General features: G+C 42.4%; 1 protein-coding gene across 1 annotated transcript in view; it reads left to right on the top strand.

Annotated features, from left to right (window-relative positions):
• The window catches only part of LOC126456692 (EF-hand domain-containing family member C2-like), a 238,752-nt gene that overhangs the window by 209,816 nt on the left and 9,872 nt on the right, over window positions 1–19,064 (top strand). The window contains exon 11 of the mRNA XM_050092431.1: window positions 1,475–1,588. Within this exon, the coding sequence (XP_049948388.1) occupies window positions 1,475–1,588 (114 nt within the window). The remainder of the gene's footprint in view (window positions 1–1,474; window positions 1,589–19,064) is intronic.

Below are 19,064 nucleotides of genomic sequence, written 5' to 3'. Positions count from 1 at the left end.
CTGCCGGTACTTTTTTTTCATTACCACGTACTCAGTCAACAGATACGCGGGATAAACCATGAAATTGTGTGATGACCGACGACAACCGTTTATTAATGTAAACCAAGTCTGTTTTTCATTAGACCCTCTGTGTACTGATGTAAGCTGTCGCCAGCACACCAGTCGGCAAAGATGTAGCACGAAATCGATAATAGGCGCACGTACAAGTTCGCCTATCACAAGACAGGTCAGAGAGAGTCTCACAAGCAACAAGCCGCCAACGTCCTCTTGACAGCAAGTATTCAGGCCGCCGCCACTGACCAGAGGAGTTTAGTCACTAGTCACTCAGTCACTAACTCGCACCCCAGTTGCCATCTGTCAGTTCACATCACTGGCTACAACAGTAAATACCATCAGATTATAGTAAGATTACCGAGATTGTCTGCAAGAGGATTATTTCTGACGAGCTTGTACCACAACACATGGACTCTATTCCAGTTAAGTACAATCGCCAGTTCCTGTAAATAAAAAACCATATTAATCCACATGTGCATTTGTGTTGTAGAAAGAGGATACTGGCCTGAAATAATAACATCCTCTTCCTTGCATCCTTGGTACAAGACTCTACAGTGGCGACGAGTACACCACAGTGGCGGCAGGGACACTGCACTCTGAAAAAACCATACAGATGCAAAAATTCGGCGTTCGTTGAGAACAGTTTGTGAATGTAAACCAAGTCTGTTTTTCAATAGACACACTGAAAAAAAACCATACACATGCAATAATTCGGCATGCATTACAAGTGCTGTATGTTGCAATAACTGTTTTTTATGTTTCTGAGATCATTAGCATCCTGATTCGTGCAGTGTTCCATAGGTTACACACTATACTTGTCACAAAACTAGGTAAAATAATATAAATAAAATAATAACACTTATTTGAGTGAAAGTTTGGGTATCCTTTCTTTCCAGTCTCCTTACGACATATTAAAAATTTGCTTGGTCATAATAAATCTGTTACTAGAATTACGTGCGAATGGAAAAAAAAACGAAGTGTCGGTAGGGAGATTCGATTCAAAGATCTTGCACTTCTGAAACTAAGCGCTAACTCGCTCAGCTGAGATCTTTTTATAACACTAGCGACAGTTTCAAACTTGATTTTCTCGAAAATGTTTGAGAGTTGGCTCTTCCAGATTGCATGTGCTGAAAGTCCTTAGTCACGCCCTACACATCCTATCAGTATGAATCTAATTGGTGAGGGCAAGTTCGTACGGTTCCGTAGTTAGCATCGTATAAACGGAAATTTCTGAAACTTCTTAATCAACACAAACAGGAACTCTGACCACTGTCTCAATCAGGTGCTACTATGAAATATTTCCTATGATCAATTTTTAGAGCATCTGATCTCATATGACTTAAATTATTTTTAACATAATTATTTGTGTGCTTGTAGTTTCTCAGTAAGTTCTTAATTTTTTATGTTTCTTTTTCAACAGAAGCGCTATTAAGGAAGTACTGGGTGATACCATCAAAGAACATGAAATAATAACTCTGGCGCGTCATTACGGCGTGCGATGCAAACGAGAAAAAATAACAAAAGATCAATTAAGGTAAGCTGATCTGCTTCTTAGTAAGCTTAGTGTGTTCTTAACTTTCCAATAGACGGAAAATTACATATGACTCCTGCTGTTGCGAATGCTGTTTTCCTCATAGAATGGCATGCATACTGTTCATCGTATGATCAATAAGAATACCAAGTTCCATATCTGTTCCAGATTATCCTCGTTATTTATTTTCTTTGTGTTGTAAAACAGAATTTGAACTATTTCTTCATACGAGGAATCATTCTGCACATTTGACAAGTTATTATGCTATCTTTGAAAAATGAGCCACCATATTTACCATTACTTATATTTATTGAGACCTAATGTACTATTTTTTAGAGTTCCGTACCTCAGCCGGTAAAAACAGAATCACTTAATTATCCACCAGTCTATGCATCTGTTTAAGACCCCTTTTTCTCAGGAATAGATAGAGGTAACTAGCTGAAATTTCTGTCAAATACTAATTTTAAGCTCTACAGTATTATGGTGGTATAAAAAATTTAAGCTTATAAGTCAGTACATTCAGAATATACGGATATTTATCTCACATATTTTAATTCTATCCAACTCACTCATCAAAACCCATAGATGAAATATCTATATGCATTAACTAAGTTCGTACTGAATCCTTAGACGACGAGTCGTGCTTACACTTCTTTTTTTCCTCTTGTTAACTGGCTTTCGGATCTGGCACGTTCCTCGACAAAGAAATGGCACATTAAGAGACTGCTGTCAGTCTCTTGAAAGTTTTCTTATCGTTAGGGACAACTCGCCCCGAAACGAGAATAACGAGTAGCATTTCAGGATAGCGAGAGCCAATAGGATTTCTTCATTTTAGAAGAGCCTGTGTGTGGTCTGGCGTTGCACCTTTTATGTTCGGTGTTCTGTGGGCGCTGTGGCAAACATTACGAAAGGACAATGTTTACATGTGAAATATTTCTGGAATAATTTGTAGCAAATGATTAATGGAATAGTGTATTTTGTCACTGCGGTTATCTTTGGGAAAAAGGGAAGGAAATAAAACTTGGTCCATATGTTCAATACATTATTGGCTTCTGCCTCAGGTACATTCACGTATTGTACAGATTTACCGAAAACTATATTGTAATTTGTAGCAGTCAGTGTATTGAATTGTTGTCTTGGCGAATAGTGTTGCTTGTTATAGTGAGAGTATAGTTTACCCTTAAACATTTAGCGAGAACTGAAATGGGGAGTACGGAATTTGTGGTACAAAACACAGTTGGACACCATAACCTCAATCAGATGAAGAGGAATATTCGACAGGAGTCGTTGGCTTTGAACTAGTGGCCTAGGAAAAATGCGACAAACGTCATAAACAATATGGTGACTCTAGCGTGATGTTATTGGCGATTTTTTTCAAACGAGATAAGCTGCAGATCAGTCTGTCACCAAAACTACATTTTTTTTTCAATATGACATTCGTTGGCCTCTCCAACTCACAACCAAACCGTCACCTTCTAACCTAACCGAGACCTCGGGCGAAGCTACACATCATTCTGTCACTACAACTAGGTGTATGCAGTTTCACAATCAAACAATCAAATTGTCATCTTCCCACCTAGTGTATACCTCGGGTAAAGCTCCAGATTAATTTGTCACCACAACCAACTTTTTTTCCTTTCTTTCAAATTCGTGGGTTTACTCAACTAACAACAAAACTGTGAATAAACTCTATACAAAACAAAAGCGACGCACCACAAATGAATTATCCGAATGGGACGGAAGTCGGTAGAACCCATGTACATTTACAGACAAATAAATGATTACAATTTCATAAAAAATAGGATGATTTATTCAGGAGAGAGAGCTTCACAAACCGAGCAAGTCAATAACGCTTTGGTCCACCTATGGGCCTTACGCAAGCAGTTATTCGACTTGGCAAACATTGACAGCGTTTCTGGATGTCATGCTGAGAGATATTGTGCCAAATTCTGTCCAATTAGCGCATTAGATCGGCAAAATCCCGAGCTGGTTGGAGGCCCTGCCCAGAATGCTCCAAACGTTCTCAGTTGAGGGGAGATTCGGCAACCTTGCTGGCCAAGGTAGAATTTGGCAAGCGCGAAGACAAGTAGTAGAAACTATTGCTGTGTGTTGATGGGCATTACGTTACTGAAGTGTGAGCCCAGGATGGGTTGCCATGAAAGGCAACAAAACAGGGCGTGGAATATCGCTGTAAGGGTGCCGCAGATGACCATTGAAGGGGTCCTGCTGTGAAATGAACTGGCACCCCAGCCTGTCACTCATGACTGTTGGGCTGTGTAGTGGGCTTGTATTCCACCTCTGTCTGGGGCATCTCCAGACACGTCTTCGCGGTCATCGGCGCTCGGTTCGAAGCGGGACTCATCACGAAAGACATTTCTACTCATGTCAATGAGATTCCAGGCCGAAGATGTGTGATGATCTGGTGTACCATTTCTTTTCACAGTAGGGCCCCTTTGGTTGTCATCCAGTGCTCCCTTACAGCAATTCTATCCCCCATTTTGTTCCCCTTCACGGCAAGCCACCCTGGGACCACATTTCAGCAAGATAATGCCCGCCCGCACACAGCAAGAGTTTCTATTACTTCTCTTCGTGCTTGCCAAACCGTACCTTGGCAAGCAAGGTCGCCGGATCTCTACCCAATCGAGAACGTTTAGAGCATTACGGGCTGGGCTCTCCAAATAGCTCCGGATTCTGTCCATATAACCGGCCATTTGGACATAATTTGGCACATCCCTCAGCAAGACATCCAGTAACTCTATCAACGAATACCAAGCGTATAACTGCTTGCATAAGTGCCAGAAGTGGACTAACATATTATTGACTTGCTCAATTTGTGAAGGTGTTTCTCTTGAATAAATCATCCAATTTTTCTGAAATTGTAATCATTTGTTTGTCTGTATACGTGTACCACACCTACCGATTTCCATTGTATTCGGAAATGCCTTCTTGGCGCGTCGATTTTTTTGGTCTTAAGAGAGTATATGTACCAAAAGGTAACGTGACAGTAGCCATTAACATTACGTCACTGGCCAAAACCGACGACTCGTATCGAACACTCCTTTTGAACTACTTCAGTGTCTATTCTCTTTTTGGGTATGAAGTTCATTTTCAATCGCCGTGTGTTGCGACCTTTGTCTTGATCACTGAATTCACGAGAGTGAATTTAACAATTCGATCGGCGCAATTTAAGCTGTGCGCTTAGTTTCGTGCCTCATCACACCCTCAAAAGTCCCAACATATTCGGAATAAACAGCAAAGTATTTCTGACAAACAACGTTAGAAATATGAATTCTGCTTGTTTCAAACGCAGCAATTTAAGCTGTCCTCTTAGATTCCTGCCCATCCACATCATCAGATATTGCGACGTATTCGGATTAAACAGAAAAATTATTAATAACAAGCTAGAGTACAAATGTTACTGCTGATCGTTACACTTGCAAGAGTTTCGTCTCTTTGTTAAATCAGACTGACGTCAAAAAATCGAAGAAACTCGTTCCTGGGAGAGCACACTCTTATAAGTAAATAACGTCTAATATTACAGAACATGCTTCTATTAGGTGAATAGGAAACAAACCGAATTCTTTACGAATGCGAAAATGGAAAAGAAAGTTAGCATGTAACAGGACACGAAAGTGCTTCCTCTGATACCATAACCACATGTTTCTAGGTCTAATCACAGGACCACGCCCTTCACATACAGCTCTGTCCATTAGTAGCGTATATCTTAGGATCTCATAAAGGATTTTTTTTTTCGCTGGTGTGCTGTTAACTGACAGCTGCTTGTAATAAATCGTCCCATGAGTGACGCTTGTGATAAATCTTCAATGCGCTATTGCCTTGAAACGGCTTGCTGTCATAACACGCATGTTATAATACGAAAACAACAAAAGGCAATGAAATCCAATATCGAGTCTCCAAAGTAGCAAGCGAGGTACATCACGTGACCCGACCAGAATGCCGTGAAATGCTATTACTTATTGTTGTTTCGGACCGAACTGTCCCTAACAATAAGTGAAAGTGTCAGTTATCTTTAGTGTCGTTCCAGCTGGTTTCATACGCCCCACAAAAATGTCCTGTCGTACATAATTCTCTTCATTACATAATAGCACTTACACGCTACAGCATTGATTATTTGTTATATATATTCCAATCTCTGACTTTCCCTAAGGTTCTGATCTCTACGATTCCCTCTAGTAGTCTACTATGAAAGTTAATCCCTGCAGAGCCGGTTTGAGGCCACGCGGAACCTGTATCACTGATGCCCTCCCGCCCGCCTTTCATATTATCCTAAATGTATTGTCTTACTTCCCTATGAAATGCGGAGATAACGTCTAACGAAATTTTATTTCACCAACTTAAGCACCAGCGTGCTTTTTACTAACAAATCTAAATCATAAAACCGAATAAAATTTTTGGACCACTATTTACTTCTTTTATACATTGACGCTGGTAAAATGTTATAGGTCTTACTTTCACAAGACGGAAAGACAGCCTTCCACTGTTGCAGGTTCTTACCATCGCTCGAATTACCAACAAGGAGAACTGACAGTTGCCCGCCGTTGCACGCGGCGACGAGTACAGGCTGTCTTGAAATTGATTATAAATTATTACAGCTTATGTTAAACAGTGAAATGCGGCGTATTATAAGGCCTAGAGTTCTCGCTTCTGATACAACAATATTCCACGACACGCTCCACAGGAATACGCCACACAGTAAATTATCTTGACACACCGTATGGGAAAGCCTGACCTTCATTCGTGTTTAACGGTCGATACCGCTACATATGGTGGGAGAGAATGAACACACTGGCATACCTGAATGAATTAAATATTAAAACAAGTACGAAAACTTTATAAAATTGCACTGGAACACAGCAGACAAAATTTCTGTAAAGGAATAGTGGCTGCACAAATTAATGGAAGGGACGTGGAACAGGATGAGAAAAGCAGCACTATGTGAGCTACATTATCACTAATCTTAATACAAATGAATTTTTGTCATCCCACTGTTTTGCTTAGTGGCCGACGTCGTTTGGTGTGATGATATGATTTGTTAACTGTTTAGAACAAACAATCTCTGCTGACAGTTTTGTGACACTATTTCATAACAATGCGCAGAAGACTAGAGCGGAACAAAACAAACATTTTTGATTCGTGAAATCTTCTCGGGTGATCAGCCGAGTAAAGGCGTCGTCTTCTCGCAACGTTTCGAAGGGTTTCGCACCCATCATCTTCAAGCTTGAAGATGATGGGTACGAAACCCTTCGAAACGTTGCGAGAAGACGACGCCTTTACTCGGCTGATCACCCGAGAAGATTTCACGAATGGAATACGCCGAGAAAGTCTCAAATCACATTTAACATTTTTGATAATTTGTGATACATAAAATGGGGTTTAATAAAGCAGGAGTATGACGATTTTATTGTTAAATATACAGACTGTGTTATGCCGATTATATATTATTTCCATTGCTGCACAACCACAAACCACACGCACGTAATTAACTCCTAGTTCAAAACTATGCGAGCCCCTGACAGCGCACGTGCTATTACGATAGAGCACCTCTGAAGTCTTACAAGTCACTTGTTCTAGACAGTGTGTTCCACGTACACAGAGTGTCACAGATAAAAGGAACACGTGCAAGAATGAAGGAAAAAACGAGGTAACTACAGAAACGAAGGGCTGAAATGGACCTACCATTTATTTACAGTGAAAAATACAGTGAAAAACACATGTAAAGAAGATGTTGAAAAATGACACCCTGCAACATCAGTACACACCTGCGTACGTCTAAGCATATTCAGATACATCCAGAGTAAAGTTCCGACATCGATGTGTAACTTCTCCCTTCCTAATTGGTCTACTGGACTGCGATATAATTGACCGCGATCGCATACGCATAATAAAATGTTACAGTGAGTAATGCTATTGCTACCGAAGGAAAATAATACGGGTTAGTAGGAGGAAAGTGTACAACAGACCCTTCTGGAGGAATAATCTGTTATAAACTTAGTCTAAACACTGATGATAATTTTGAAGTGGGTGGAATATAGTGCAATCGCTCACGAACCACACTGGGAGGAAATAGCTACCACGTAATATTTAATACAAAAAATTCTGATGATACAAAAAATGGTTTAGCTGAAAAGGGAATAATTAAAAGGTCGCCAGACCGCCAGGGCAATGAAACCCCAGACTCTTGAGAAAGGTAATGGCAAAGATATTTAACAAACTAATGACTGGCGCGGCAACAAAAGGTAATCACGCTTTTTCACAACACAACAGTTCACGAGAAAACAACTGAATCAGAAAGCACTGAGTTTGCGGTAACTTATTCTGAAATACTAAATTTTGAAAGTAAAGTTTCATCAAGTTACTGATTAAATATACGTAATTAAAACTTTGTTATGTAAAAAATGACTTTCAGTAACCTCCGTGTAACGTAAAGCAAAACTTAGAAAAAAGCAAGGAATTTACTTTTGATTATTGAAAGACTGAATTGAATTTACTTTAAGCAAATAAGCAACTGATTTTACTTTTAAAATAACGACAATAAAATGCATAGCAAGCCAGCGGAAGTCACTCGCTAATCTCCATAATGAATAAATGACATTGCCCACTCTTTTAATTTGTGCTGTATCTTTAGTTATTAGTTTTGCCAGTGAAATTTTACGTTACTTTAAGTGAATGAAGCTAATACTCAAAACTGCAAATTCGTTAAACCTGTTATGAAATACAAGAATGAATAGTTACTGAGGCAGAAAATTTAGACTGAAACTGGACATTACCAAACAAAACTGGTAGTAAATTGTTAATCAGTTTTCATATTCTTACGACACTCGGTGACTGTATGGAAAGGAAAGGGACCCTGCTTAGTAATAAGAGGACTGGTTCCAATGGCTCTGAGCACTATGGGACTTAACATCTGAGGTCATCAGCCCCCTAGACTTATAACTACTTCAACCTAACTAACCTAAGGACATCACACACATCCATGAGCGAGGCAGGATTCGAACCTGCGACCGTAGCAGCAGCGCGGTTCCGGACTGAAGCGCCTAAAACCGCTCAGTCACAACGGCCGGCAATAAGCGGGCAATGACAACTCAGGTGCCCTAGAAGTTTTAACTATTGCAGGTTATTATTCAAGTTAACTCATACCCTGTGAAAGAAATGTCTCCTGGCAATGCTTCTACAATACTATATCAGTCACTTTACGGTCTTACGATGTTGTAGCTGCGCAAGCGACTAAGAACGTAGCCAACGACAATTCTGAACTGCCGCTATTGCTGTTGCTGCTGGGTGAGAACCCGAATGGTCTGCAGAACCACGCATAATTATGAGACTGGCAACAGTCAGAATTGCAGCTTCCTCCGCCTGTCCACTCTTACCGTGTTCTCAGTGCTCGCGAGTTAACGGACTTGGTGCGCCTACACTGGCGCTGTCTTAGCAGCACATCACGTCTGCGGGAGCGCCCAACAAACACTTCCGCACTCTTTCGTGACTCTAGCTACTCTGCTTTAGTGATGGGGAGCTGGTGAATGAGTCGTTTAAATGAACGCTTCACTCCAGTGAACTGTGAACTAACCACTCAATTTCAATGAACTGGTACTTCAAACTCTTCACAGATAACACACTCCACACTTTTTTCTAGTTCACTCACTCTCTTCCCCTCTCCCTCACCCATTACATCAGCGCTACGTCACTCATCCTCCCTTCACTTCAGTCCCCCCTCTACTGCCTGTCGACGAATCGCGCGGCGTTTGTGAGAAACGATAGGTTTGCGTGGGGTTTTGGTTGCGAGGGGCGAGGGGAAGGCAGCGTCAGCTGTTTCCTGCAGTGCTGACATCATTACCCGTGACTGTTTGTGCAGTTCAGTTATACTTCGCGTCTACCGGTAGCCTACCGTTGGCAGCGCTTGCGGACGAATGAATATTACAGATACGCACAGCCAACATGAAAATAAAAGGTTTGTTAATAATACTGAAATCGTACCAATGACTACAGGTGACAGTTTACGTTTTGAATCTGGAGGGTTATTATTCTCAACAAAAATAAATCTACAGGAAAACTTCTGAATTATTACTTAAAGTAGATATATAGTGTGACAGTGGTAAACATACACATTCTATTTTGGATTAAATTTTAAAAGGAACATAAAATTGGACTGCATTTCGTTGGTAGCCCTAGTTTTCAGTCCATGAATACAACAAATAATGTTTCACTTGGCAGATAAAGACTTTTTTGGGCGCTTCATGAGAAAATGTCGAGCAAGATTAAATGTAATATCTTCTTTGTATGTGACAGGCTTCTCTGTGTATCTTTCCTTTGTCCCCTTCGACCATACTCTATTTAAGTTAGCTCAGACGTTGTAAGAGCGTAAAACGTTGCGTGCGCGTTACTGCATAGTTCGTCCATCTGTTCGTAAAATCATGAAGTATTACGAAGCTTTATTGTACGAGCGAGGCGAAGCGAGCGTAGCCGCGGCTGAGCGGCGAACTGGGCAACTTCGCCAGGCTTCCGTACTTCATGAATGAACTACTTCATTTGAACGCTTCACGGCAAGGAGTGAAACGAATGAAGTAGTTCACGGGAATGAACGATTTCGACCCATCTCTACTCTGCTTCCTCTGCTCGCAGTGCGACAGACGCTCCATACGCAAAGATAAACAATGACACATCTACTGCCATTTCGTCGTTGCTATCGATACATTAAAAATAAACTGTCCTTGGCTATTACCCAGCAATTTACAATATTTACATTATAATTACAATCAATTATATACACTCAGAAATAAATACACAATTACATCCATTACATATTAACTACAGTTTCTGTAAGAAAGCTTACATATTCAGAATCAGAAGTTCACTACAAATTATCAACAGATATTAAACGCCGAAAAATTTTGGATGATGCAAAAGGTATTTTATCTGCCTTTTCGGTGTTATAAAAGTCGACTACTTCACGGCTAATGTTGTCTTTCATTTCCCGTATTGGTCCAAAAAAATGGCTCTGAGCACTATGGGACTTAACATCTGAGTTCATCAGTCCCCTAGAACTACTTAAACCTAACTAACCTAAGGACATCACACACACCCATGCACGAGGCAGGATTCGAACCTGCGACCGTAGCGATCGCGCGGTTCCGGACTGAAGCGCCTAGAACCACGTGGCCACGCCGGCCGGCTTCCCGTATTGTGTGTGTATTTTTTTTTCATAGACCTCGCCCTTCAAGTACCCCACAGGAAAAAATGCATGTTGTTAGATCCGGCGAACGTAGTGGTCATAAATGTTGCCGACAGTTCGTCCCTCAGTGAGGACATCGTGGAGTCATTCCAGGGATACCTCAGAAGTGTGGCATGTTGCTCCATCTTGCTGGAAGAAGCAGTATTGTCTTTCATATTCAGTGAGCTGAATACAAAACGTATCAAAAATTTACATGTATGCAACCGTGTTAAGGGTAGCCTCCAAAAATATCGGTCCAATGACGCAGGTTCCTGTAACGCTGAAATAAACGCCGATTTTTTCATCATGGAGTGGTTGCTGGCGCAGAGGGTTCTCTGTTGGCCAGTGCCTCGTGTTCTGTAATTCACATGGCCGGAAAGATGAAACCATGCTTCATCACTCATGATGTAATGGAAAGGGTCTACCTAACCATCGTTGATGTTATTCAAAAGCCACGTGCAGTAATCTACACGTTTCTGACTGTCATCCTCCAGTAAAAATTGGCTATTTGTGGTAAGATCTTATGGGACCAAACAGCTGAGGTCATCAGTCCCTAAGCTTACGCACTACTTGAACTAACGTAAACTAACTTACGCTAAAGACAACATACACACCCGTGCCCGAGGGAGGACTCGAACCTACGACGAAGGGAGCCGCGAGGGGCCGCAACAAGGCGCCCTCGACCGCGCGGCCATCCTCCGGCAATCGCAGCAGAACCGTCACACGATATGGCTTCAGATTAATACTTTTCAATATTCGCTGGCATCTTCTACTACTTACATGCGCCTGATGGGCCAATTTACGTATGTGTAGTCTTCCTTGCGCCCCGAATAATTCTTCTGCGAATGTCTGCAACAAATTCGGGTGTGCGAACTGCAGGAATTCTTTGTGATTTTACATTTTGCACAGATCCGTAGGTGCGCCAGTTTTTATACAGACTCTGTATTGCTCTCTTTGCAGGCAGTCCTCTATCCAGATACCTGACCCAGAAAATTTCGTGAGTTTCCTTAATCGAAGCTACACTCCTGGAAATTGAAATAAGAACACCGTGAATTCATTGTCCCAGGAAGGGGAAACTTTATTGACACATTCCTGGGGTCAGATACATCACATGATCACACTGACAGAACCACAGGCACATAGACACAGGCAACAGCGCATGCACAATGTCGGCACTAGTACAGTGTATATCCACCTTTCGCAGCAATGCAGGCTGCTATTCTCCCATGGAGACGATCGTAGAGATGCTGGATGTAGTCCTGTGGAACGGCTTGCCATGCCATTTCCACCTGGCGCCTCAGTTGGACCAGCGTTCGTGCTGGACGTGCAGATCGCGTGAGACGACGCTTCATCCAGTCCCAAACATGCTCAATGGGGGACAGATCCGGAGATATTGCTGGCCAGGGTAGTTGACTTACACCTTCTAGAGCACGTTGGGTGGCACGGGATACATGCGGACGTGCATTGTCCTGTTGGAACAGCAAGTTCCCTTGGCGGTCTAGGAATGGTAGAAAGATGGGTTCGATGACGCTTTGGATGTACCGTGCACTATTCAGTGTCCCCTCGACGATCACCAGTGGTGTACGGCCAGTGTAGGAGATCGCTCCCCACACCATGATGCCGGGTGTTGGCCCTGTGTGTCTTGGTCGTATGCAGTCCTGATTGTGGCGCTCACCTGCACGGCGCCAAACACGCATACGACCATCATTGGCACCAAGGCAGAAGCGATTCTCATCGCTGAAGACGACACGTCTCCATTCGTCCCTCCATTCACGCCTGTCGCGACACCACTGGAGGCGGGCTGCACGATGTTGGGGCGTGAGCGGAAGACGGCCTAACGGTGTGCGGGACTGTAGCCCAGCTTCATGGAGACGGTTGCGAATGGTCCTCGCCGATACCCCAGGAGCAACAGTGTCCCTAATTTGCTGGGAAGTGGCGGTGCGGTCCCCTACGGCACTGCGTAGGATCCTACGGTCTTGGCGTGCATCCGTGCATCGCTGCGGTCCGGTCCCAGGTCGACGGGCACGTGCACCTTCCGCCGACCACTGGCGACAACATCGATGTACTGTGGAGACCTCACGCCCCACGTGTTGAGCAATTCGGCGGTACGTCCACCCGGCCTCCCGCATGCCCACTATACGCCCTCGCTCAAAGTCCGTCAACTGCACATACGGTTCACGTCCACGCTGTCGCGGCATGCTACCAGTGTTAAAGACAGCGATGGAGCTCCGTATGCCACGGCAAACTGGCTGACACTGACGGCGGCGGTGCACAAATGCTGCGCAGCTAGCGCCATTCGACGGCCAACACCGCGGTTCCTGGTGTGTCCGCTGTGCCGTGCGTGTGTTCATTGCTTGTACAGCCCTCTCGCAGTGTCCGGAGCAAGTATGGTGGGTCTGACACACCGGTGTCAATGTGTTCTTTTTTCCATTTCCAGGAGTGTATTTGCACCTATGCTTCCACAATTTCACTTCTTTCTACTATCGAAAGTAATTTTGCAAACCGCAAAGAGAAGCGTCCAACTTCGCTAATGAAATAAACTGAAATGCTGAAAGAGGAATGCTAAAAATGGATTTTAGCATAAAACTGTCCATTGTTGTAGCCGTTTATTCGAGAAGTCGAAATATTGCATTCCCTTTCAAAGGGGAGGTAGCCTACTTTTGACTGCGCCACCCTTTACCGTCTCTCACCGATTCTGAAGAGAAACTCCACATTTTTTATCTTATCAGGTCAAGTCGAAGCAGTGACAACACTCAGAAAACGAGCGCATTGCAGCAGATGCAGAAATCCTGCATCCCGCTCCTGGCAAGAACCAAGTTGTGATGGTTAGCCGTTGCCTTGCACAGACCTATTATTAAGTGTCAGCTGCGTATCTGTGTCGTGTAAATGACTGTGGTGAATGCACACACAGACAGTGTAGAGCATGTGTTGCTATAAATGAAGGACAGGGAGAACGTGAAAGCCGGTGCCGACGCATAGTTTACTCATCTACATCTACCTGGATACTCTGCAAATCACACTAAGTGCCTGGCAGAGGGTCCATCGACCTACCTTCACAATAATTCTCTGTTATTTCATTCTCGAAAAGGGCGCGGAAAAAACGAACACCTATACCTTTCCGTACGAGCTCCGATTTACCTGATTTTATTATGATGATCGTTTCTCCCTATGAAGGTCGGCCTCAACAAAATATTATCGCATACGTAGGAGAAAGTTGGTGATTGAAAATTTGTGAGAAGAACCCGTCGCAAGGAAACTCCTTTGTTTTAATGATGTCCACCCCAAACCCGGTATCATGTCAGTGACTCTCTTCCCTATTTCTCGATAACACAAAAGTGCTGCTCCTCTTTGAACTTTCTCGATGTACGCCGTTAATCCTATCTGGTAAGGATCCCACAATGCACAGCAGTATTCCAAAAGAGGACGGGCATGCGTAGTAAAGGCAGTCTTTTTAGTAGATCTGTTGCATCGTCCATGTGTTCTACAAATAAACCGCAGTCTTTGGTTCGCCTTCCCCCTTCCCCCCCCCCCCCCCCCCACCATTTTTTATGTGTTCTTTCCGACTGATGTTGTTCGTAATTTTTATTCCCAAGTATTTTGTAGAATTTACGGCCCTTAGATTTGATTTATCGTGTAACCGGAGTTTAACGGATTCCTTTTAGCACTGCCGTGGATGACCTCACACTTTTCATTATTTAGGGTCAACTTCCAATTGTCGCACCGTAGAGATACCTTTGTTTTGATCTTCTGATGACTTTACTAGACAATAAACGACAGCGTCATCCGCAAACAACCTAAGGCGACTGCTCAGGATTGTTTCCTAAGTCGTGTACACGACTAAGAAAAACCAGAGGGCCTATAATACTACCTTGCGGAACCTTAAACAAAGCGACATCGTAATAAAGGGGGCTTCTAATAAAGGCACTATATAACATTGTTTAGAGGTGGCAGTGAACGCGTGCGCATACGTGTCAGCTATCCACATCTTTCCAACAAGTGGTGTAGTTTCAGGCTATAATGAATTAGTGAGCGAGGAAAGTAGCACAATGAGCGTCACGAAGAGAGCAGAAGTACATGGAAAAGAATTTTCATGTTGCTCAGAGCTGACAACACACGGACAGTTTGCATTCGAAGGCCAAATTATCATGTGGTATGGTAGAGGTGATAAAGTGAGTCCAGTGTTTTACCTATCTTCGACAGCTGTGGTAATAGTAACTTGGGGGGAAGGAAGCAGCGTTGACGTCGCAAGGAACCATCCCGCCATTCTCCTAGACTGAACTGGAAGACCACGGAATATCCGAATCTGGGATTGAACTCGGGTCTTCCTAATGCTAGGGCATTAGGCACTAAGCCGTCCCTCTCAGTGCTGTGTTAGAAATAACAGACGAAAATTGTAACGTTTCGCGATAGCGCAGAATAGGAACGTGTATCTGTGGTACCTGTCACTAGTAATGGATTTAAAATTAAGCATGTTGTAGCATAAGGTCGCTAACGTTCGCAATAGCTGGCTATTGCAAGAAGTTTACCGACTTTTGCCGACACATAGTCCTACTGATTTCACTACAGCTTGTAAAAGTTTTCTTTTCAGTTCCACCCCCTTTTTCTCATCGATACTTGTCGGTGGAAGTCTGAAGTCGTCGTACCGTTTGTGTTCTGTTTGAGGTTGCTGCCAAACTTAGCGATTAACTGAATAAATGTGTTGGAACACTATTAATTTAATTCCATCCTCATTAATACAAATAAGCACTACATTTCAATGTGAACGTATCTATAGTGTGCTTTCATGAAACATTGTTACTACCTCATTTGTTCAGAAAACTCTAGTTTATCAACTTTCGATAAACACTTGTTTCGTCGCCATAAAAGTGCAGTATCTGAGAGTTCGCCAATTTGACGAAAAAACTTCCACAAGGAAAGTTGTGGAGCAATAAGATGTTTTCAGAAAGTCAAACAGAGTGTCGGAAAACCTTGTTGGTTAGTAAATATCACTATTTATCAGTTTTCTGGACACCATTTGGTAAATGAAATCAATTTTTAGTTTCCATTCAGTGGTTTCTTCCAGTATTCACTCTTTCTGTTTCATTTAGTTGCCAGTACAATAATTCTCTGTAGTTTGTTGTCTCTCTGTTGGAAACCTGTGCTTTCTGCCGGGTCTTTTACTGGGCTCTGCTAAATCTGGCAGTGGAGATGGCGTGTTAGTTACGTTCGTCAGAGGAAGCCACTGTGACATCTGAATGTCTTATTTGCAGCGAAAGTGTTGTGTCTAGGAATCCTACCTACTCGATTCGCTACACAACCAATCAAACAACTTGTATTAATGAATTTTATTACAATTAATCAATTACAATGGGAGGTCGGTCAGCGTGCGATTGGCTGACTTCTTCTCACAGCCTTCTCTTCCCTGTCGTTCCCGACTGGCGTGCCAGCGCTGACGTTATGCCATAACAGAAAGTGTTTTGGATGGGGCAGATCTGACATGGTGAGGAAACAAGGCATACAAACGTTTATTGAGATGATTAAGACAAGAAAGGATAGTAAACATATTCTGTTGTTCATGAGAAGTGCAAGAAATCGTATTAAAAGGACCAATGCTGGAACGGATACAATGTAAAACGAATTCCACATTTATCGATCGTCAGTTCAAAATGTTGAGCTTAAACCATTCTGCTTATTTGTGGGGAAGGCTTATCACAGGATTATTTGAAAAATAAGGTGATGAAACCGATTTTTTGTTTAATATTGTTCATGACCATTACAAAGACATTCTCAAGATCGACACTGGAAATAGTCACAGAACGGAATAATGACTGGGGAACTCAAGTAAATTGCCGAGTAGGGCATATTGAAGATCTTCTTGTAGCTGAAGGTAAATAACATAGTAATTGTGCGATTAGGTCTTTCAAATCTGATGCTGCAATTCACAGCAGCGGTGGGCGTCCAAAAGATGATGTCTGCCTGGGTGAACTTCATATGTGAACGTTTGGAACCAAATGAAGATGAAGGACAGTTCGCACTCCAAGACGTTCTGAAGGATTATAAATTCATATTTCCCAAAGACCGAGGTGATACAAAATCGGCTGTTCTATAAGTTATATAAAGATCTGTTATTCGTTGGGACAATAGATCAGCACAAGGAAATCACGATATGTTTTCGGAACACAGGATAGTCCATCCTATTGACTTGCAATACTAGTCCAGAAGCAAAGACTAAAAAGAGGAACCAACTGAATCAGTGAAAGTGCTGCTATAATTATGGAGGACATTAGATCATGAGTTTATGAAGTGGAGACGTTCGTCCCTTCAGATATGTCCCTGGATGAAGTTTAAAGTGATATCCAGAGTCACCGGAATTGCTTCTTACTTGTTAGAATGACAGTTTGTCCAAAGAAGAAAGGAGACCGTTCAAAGATAAAAAGAACAATCAACTGCATTTCACCTTCTGTTGTTTCAACTGCAAGTCGAGATCCTTTGTTTTTAATACATAATTAGGACTTGGGAAAATTTTATATAAATATATTAAAAAATAACTCACCACGATAGTAAAAATTTGTTCAATTTCCAGGAAGCGCGGCCACGATGGTACTTATAAGCTGTTCCCACGTGAATGGATGTTTTCTCACTACACCCAGCCTCAGCATCTGTGATAATTGGTATATGTGGTGTATGGGCTTTGGGTACGTCCAGAAGAACAGACACCATTTTGATCTCATAGCCACTATGAAGTAAGACACAAAGGAATTAATGACATTAGCCGCCAGTGGGAATTAATTTAACCAGTGGCGGAGCTTGAAAATTTGTGCTGGACTGGGATTTGAACCCAGGTCTCCTGCTTGCTAGCCAGATGCGCAGACCTCTCCGAGATCAGGACACAGTGCTCTTCGCAACTGCATGGACTGTCCTAGCACTCCTCCTGTCAGACCCAAATTCTCAACTTACCCACACACTACTAATGATATGCCCACTGCCTCGCGACGTTTTGCGATTCCCGTAAGAGTTCGAGCATGGTATGCATTCGCATTGATAATTGGCTGTCCTCGCCATAATTATATTAGTGATGTCTTTTCTATCTGACTTTAGGCGTCTTCGCCATAATTATATATGTGGTGACATGTCCGAAAGAACAGGCACCACATATATAATTAAGGCGAAGGTGGCCAAGGAACACTTCAGTGCGGATGCACATCACACTCTAACTGTATCATGCATTTTATCTGGTTACAACCGGAACATGAGGTCTCACTTATCTAGTACCCTAGTTGTGCCCACATGTAAAACAAAAACATTCGCAAATTCCTCCTCTGTTGCTACCGTCCCCTTGTGCAATAAACTTCCCTGCTCTGTGCTCACAATCCGATGTCCTGTTGCATTTAAGAAAAAACTGAAGAACATCCTTTTCTCAGTCTCATAAAGTTTCCCCAAAAATGGGTGGATTACCCTCTGCCAAACAGTAAAACAAATGCTCCCATCTTCTCCCAGTTACGCTTCTTCATATTTTAATTTTCAGTCACGCTACTTTCTTTTCCCATATTCTCATTAATCATGTTTTATCACATTCCTTTTTCTCTACCACGTCACCTCTCATGTCCATTGCTGTCAGCTCTCATAGACGAACTCGACTTTCCTGTAATTTGTTCGTGTTGTTATAATTTTCATGAACGAATATAAACTGTATTTTTCTCTGCTACAGCTACTACTGTTTCCAATATTTATATGACATTTATTTCTAAATGCTGAATTCTATATGCGAGATGTAAGATAATGGATGCGATGTGAAACATGTAGCTTGTTAGCTGTAAGAGAAAGCTTGATGGCTCTAATCATGCCACAATAAGTAAATCAATATTAAATAAATAAATCAAATCAAGTTGTGTCATTGATATCCATAAAATTTTACACGAAACGTTTTTACACTGAGGTAACAAAATTCATGGGATAGCGATGGCGGTTGTATCGCTTACACAAGGTATGAAAGGGCAGCACACAGCGGAGCTGTCATTTATACTCAGTGATTCGTGTGAAAAGATATCTAACGTGATTATGGCCGCACGAGGGGAGTTAACAGAGTTTGAACGAGGAATGGTAGTTGGAGGTTGACGCATGGGACATTCCATTTCGGAAATCGTTATGGAATTCAATATTCCTAAATCCGCAGTGTCAAGAGAGTGCAGAGAATACCAAATTTCAGGCACTATCTCTCGCCACGGACAACGCAGCGACGGCTTTCACTTAACGACCGAGAACAGTGGCGTTTCC

Source organism: Schistocerca serialis, chromosome 2 (assembly GCF_023864345.2).
Source record: "Schistocerca serialis cubense isolate TAMUIC-IGC-003099 chromosome 2, iqSchSeri2.2, whole genome shotgun sequence".
In the NCBI taxonomy this organism is placed as follows: domain Eukaryota; kingdom Metazoa; phylum Arthropoda; class Insecta; order Orthoptera; family Acrididae; genus Schistocerca; species Schistocerca serialis.
The sequence above is the reverse complement of the archived record's forward strand: the minus strand, read 5'-3'. Positions and strand labels throughout refer to the sequence as shown.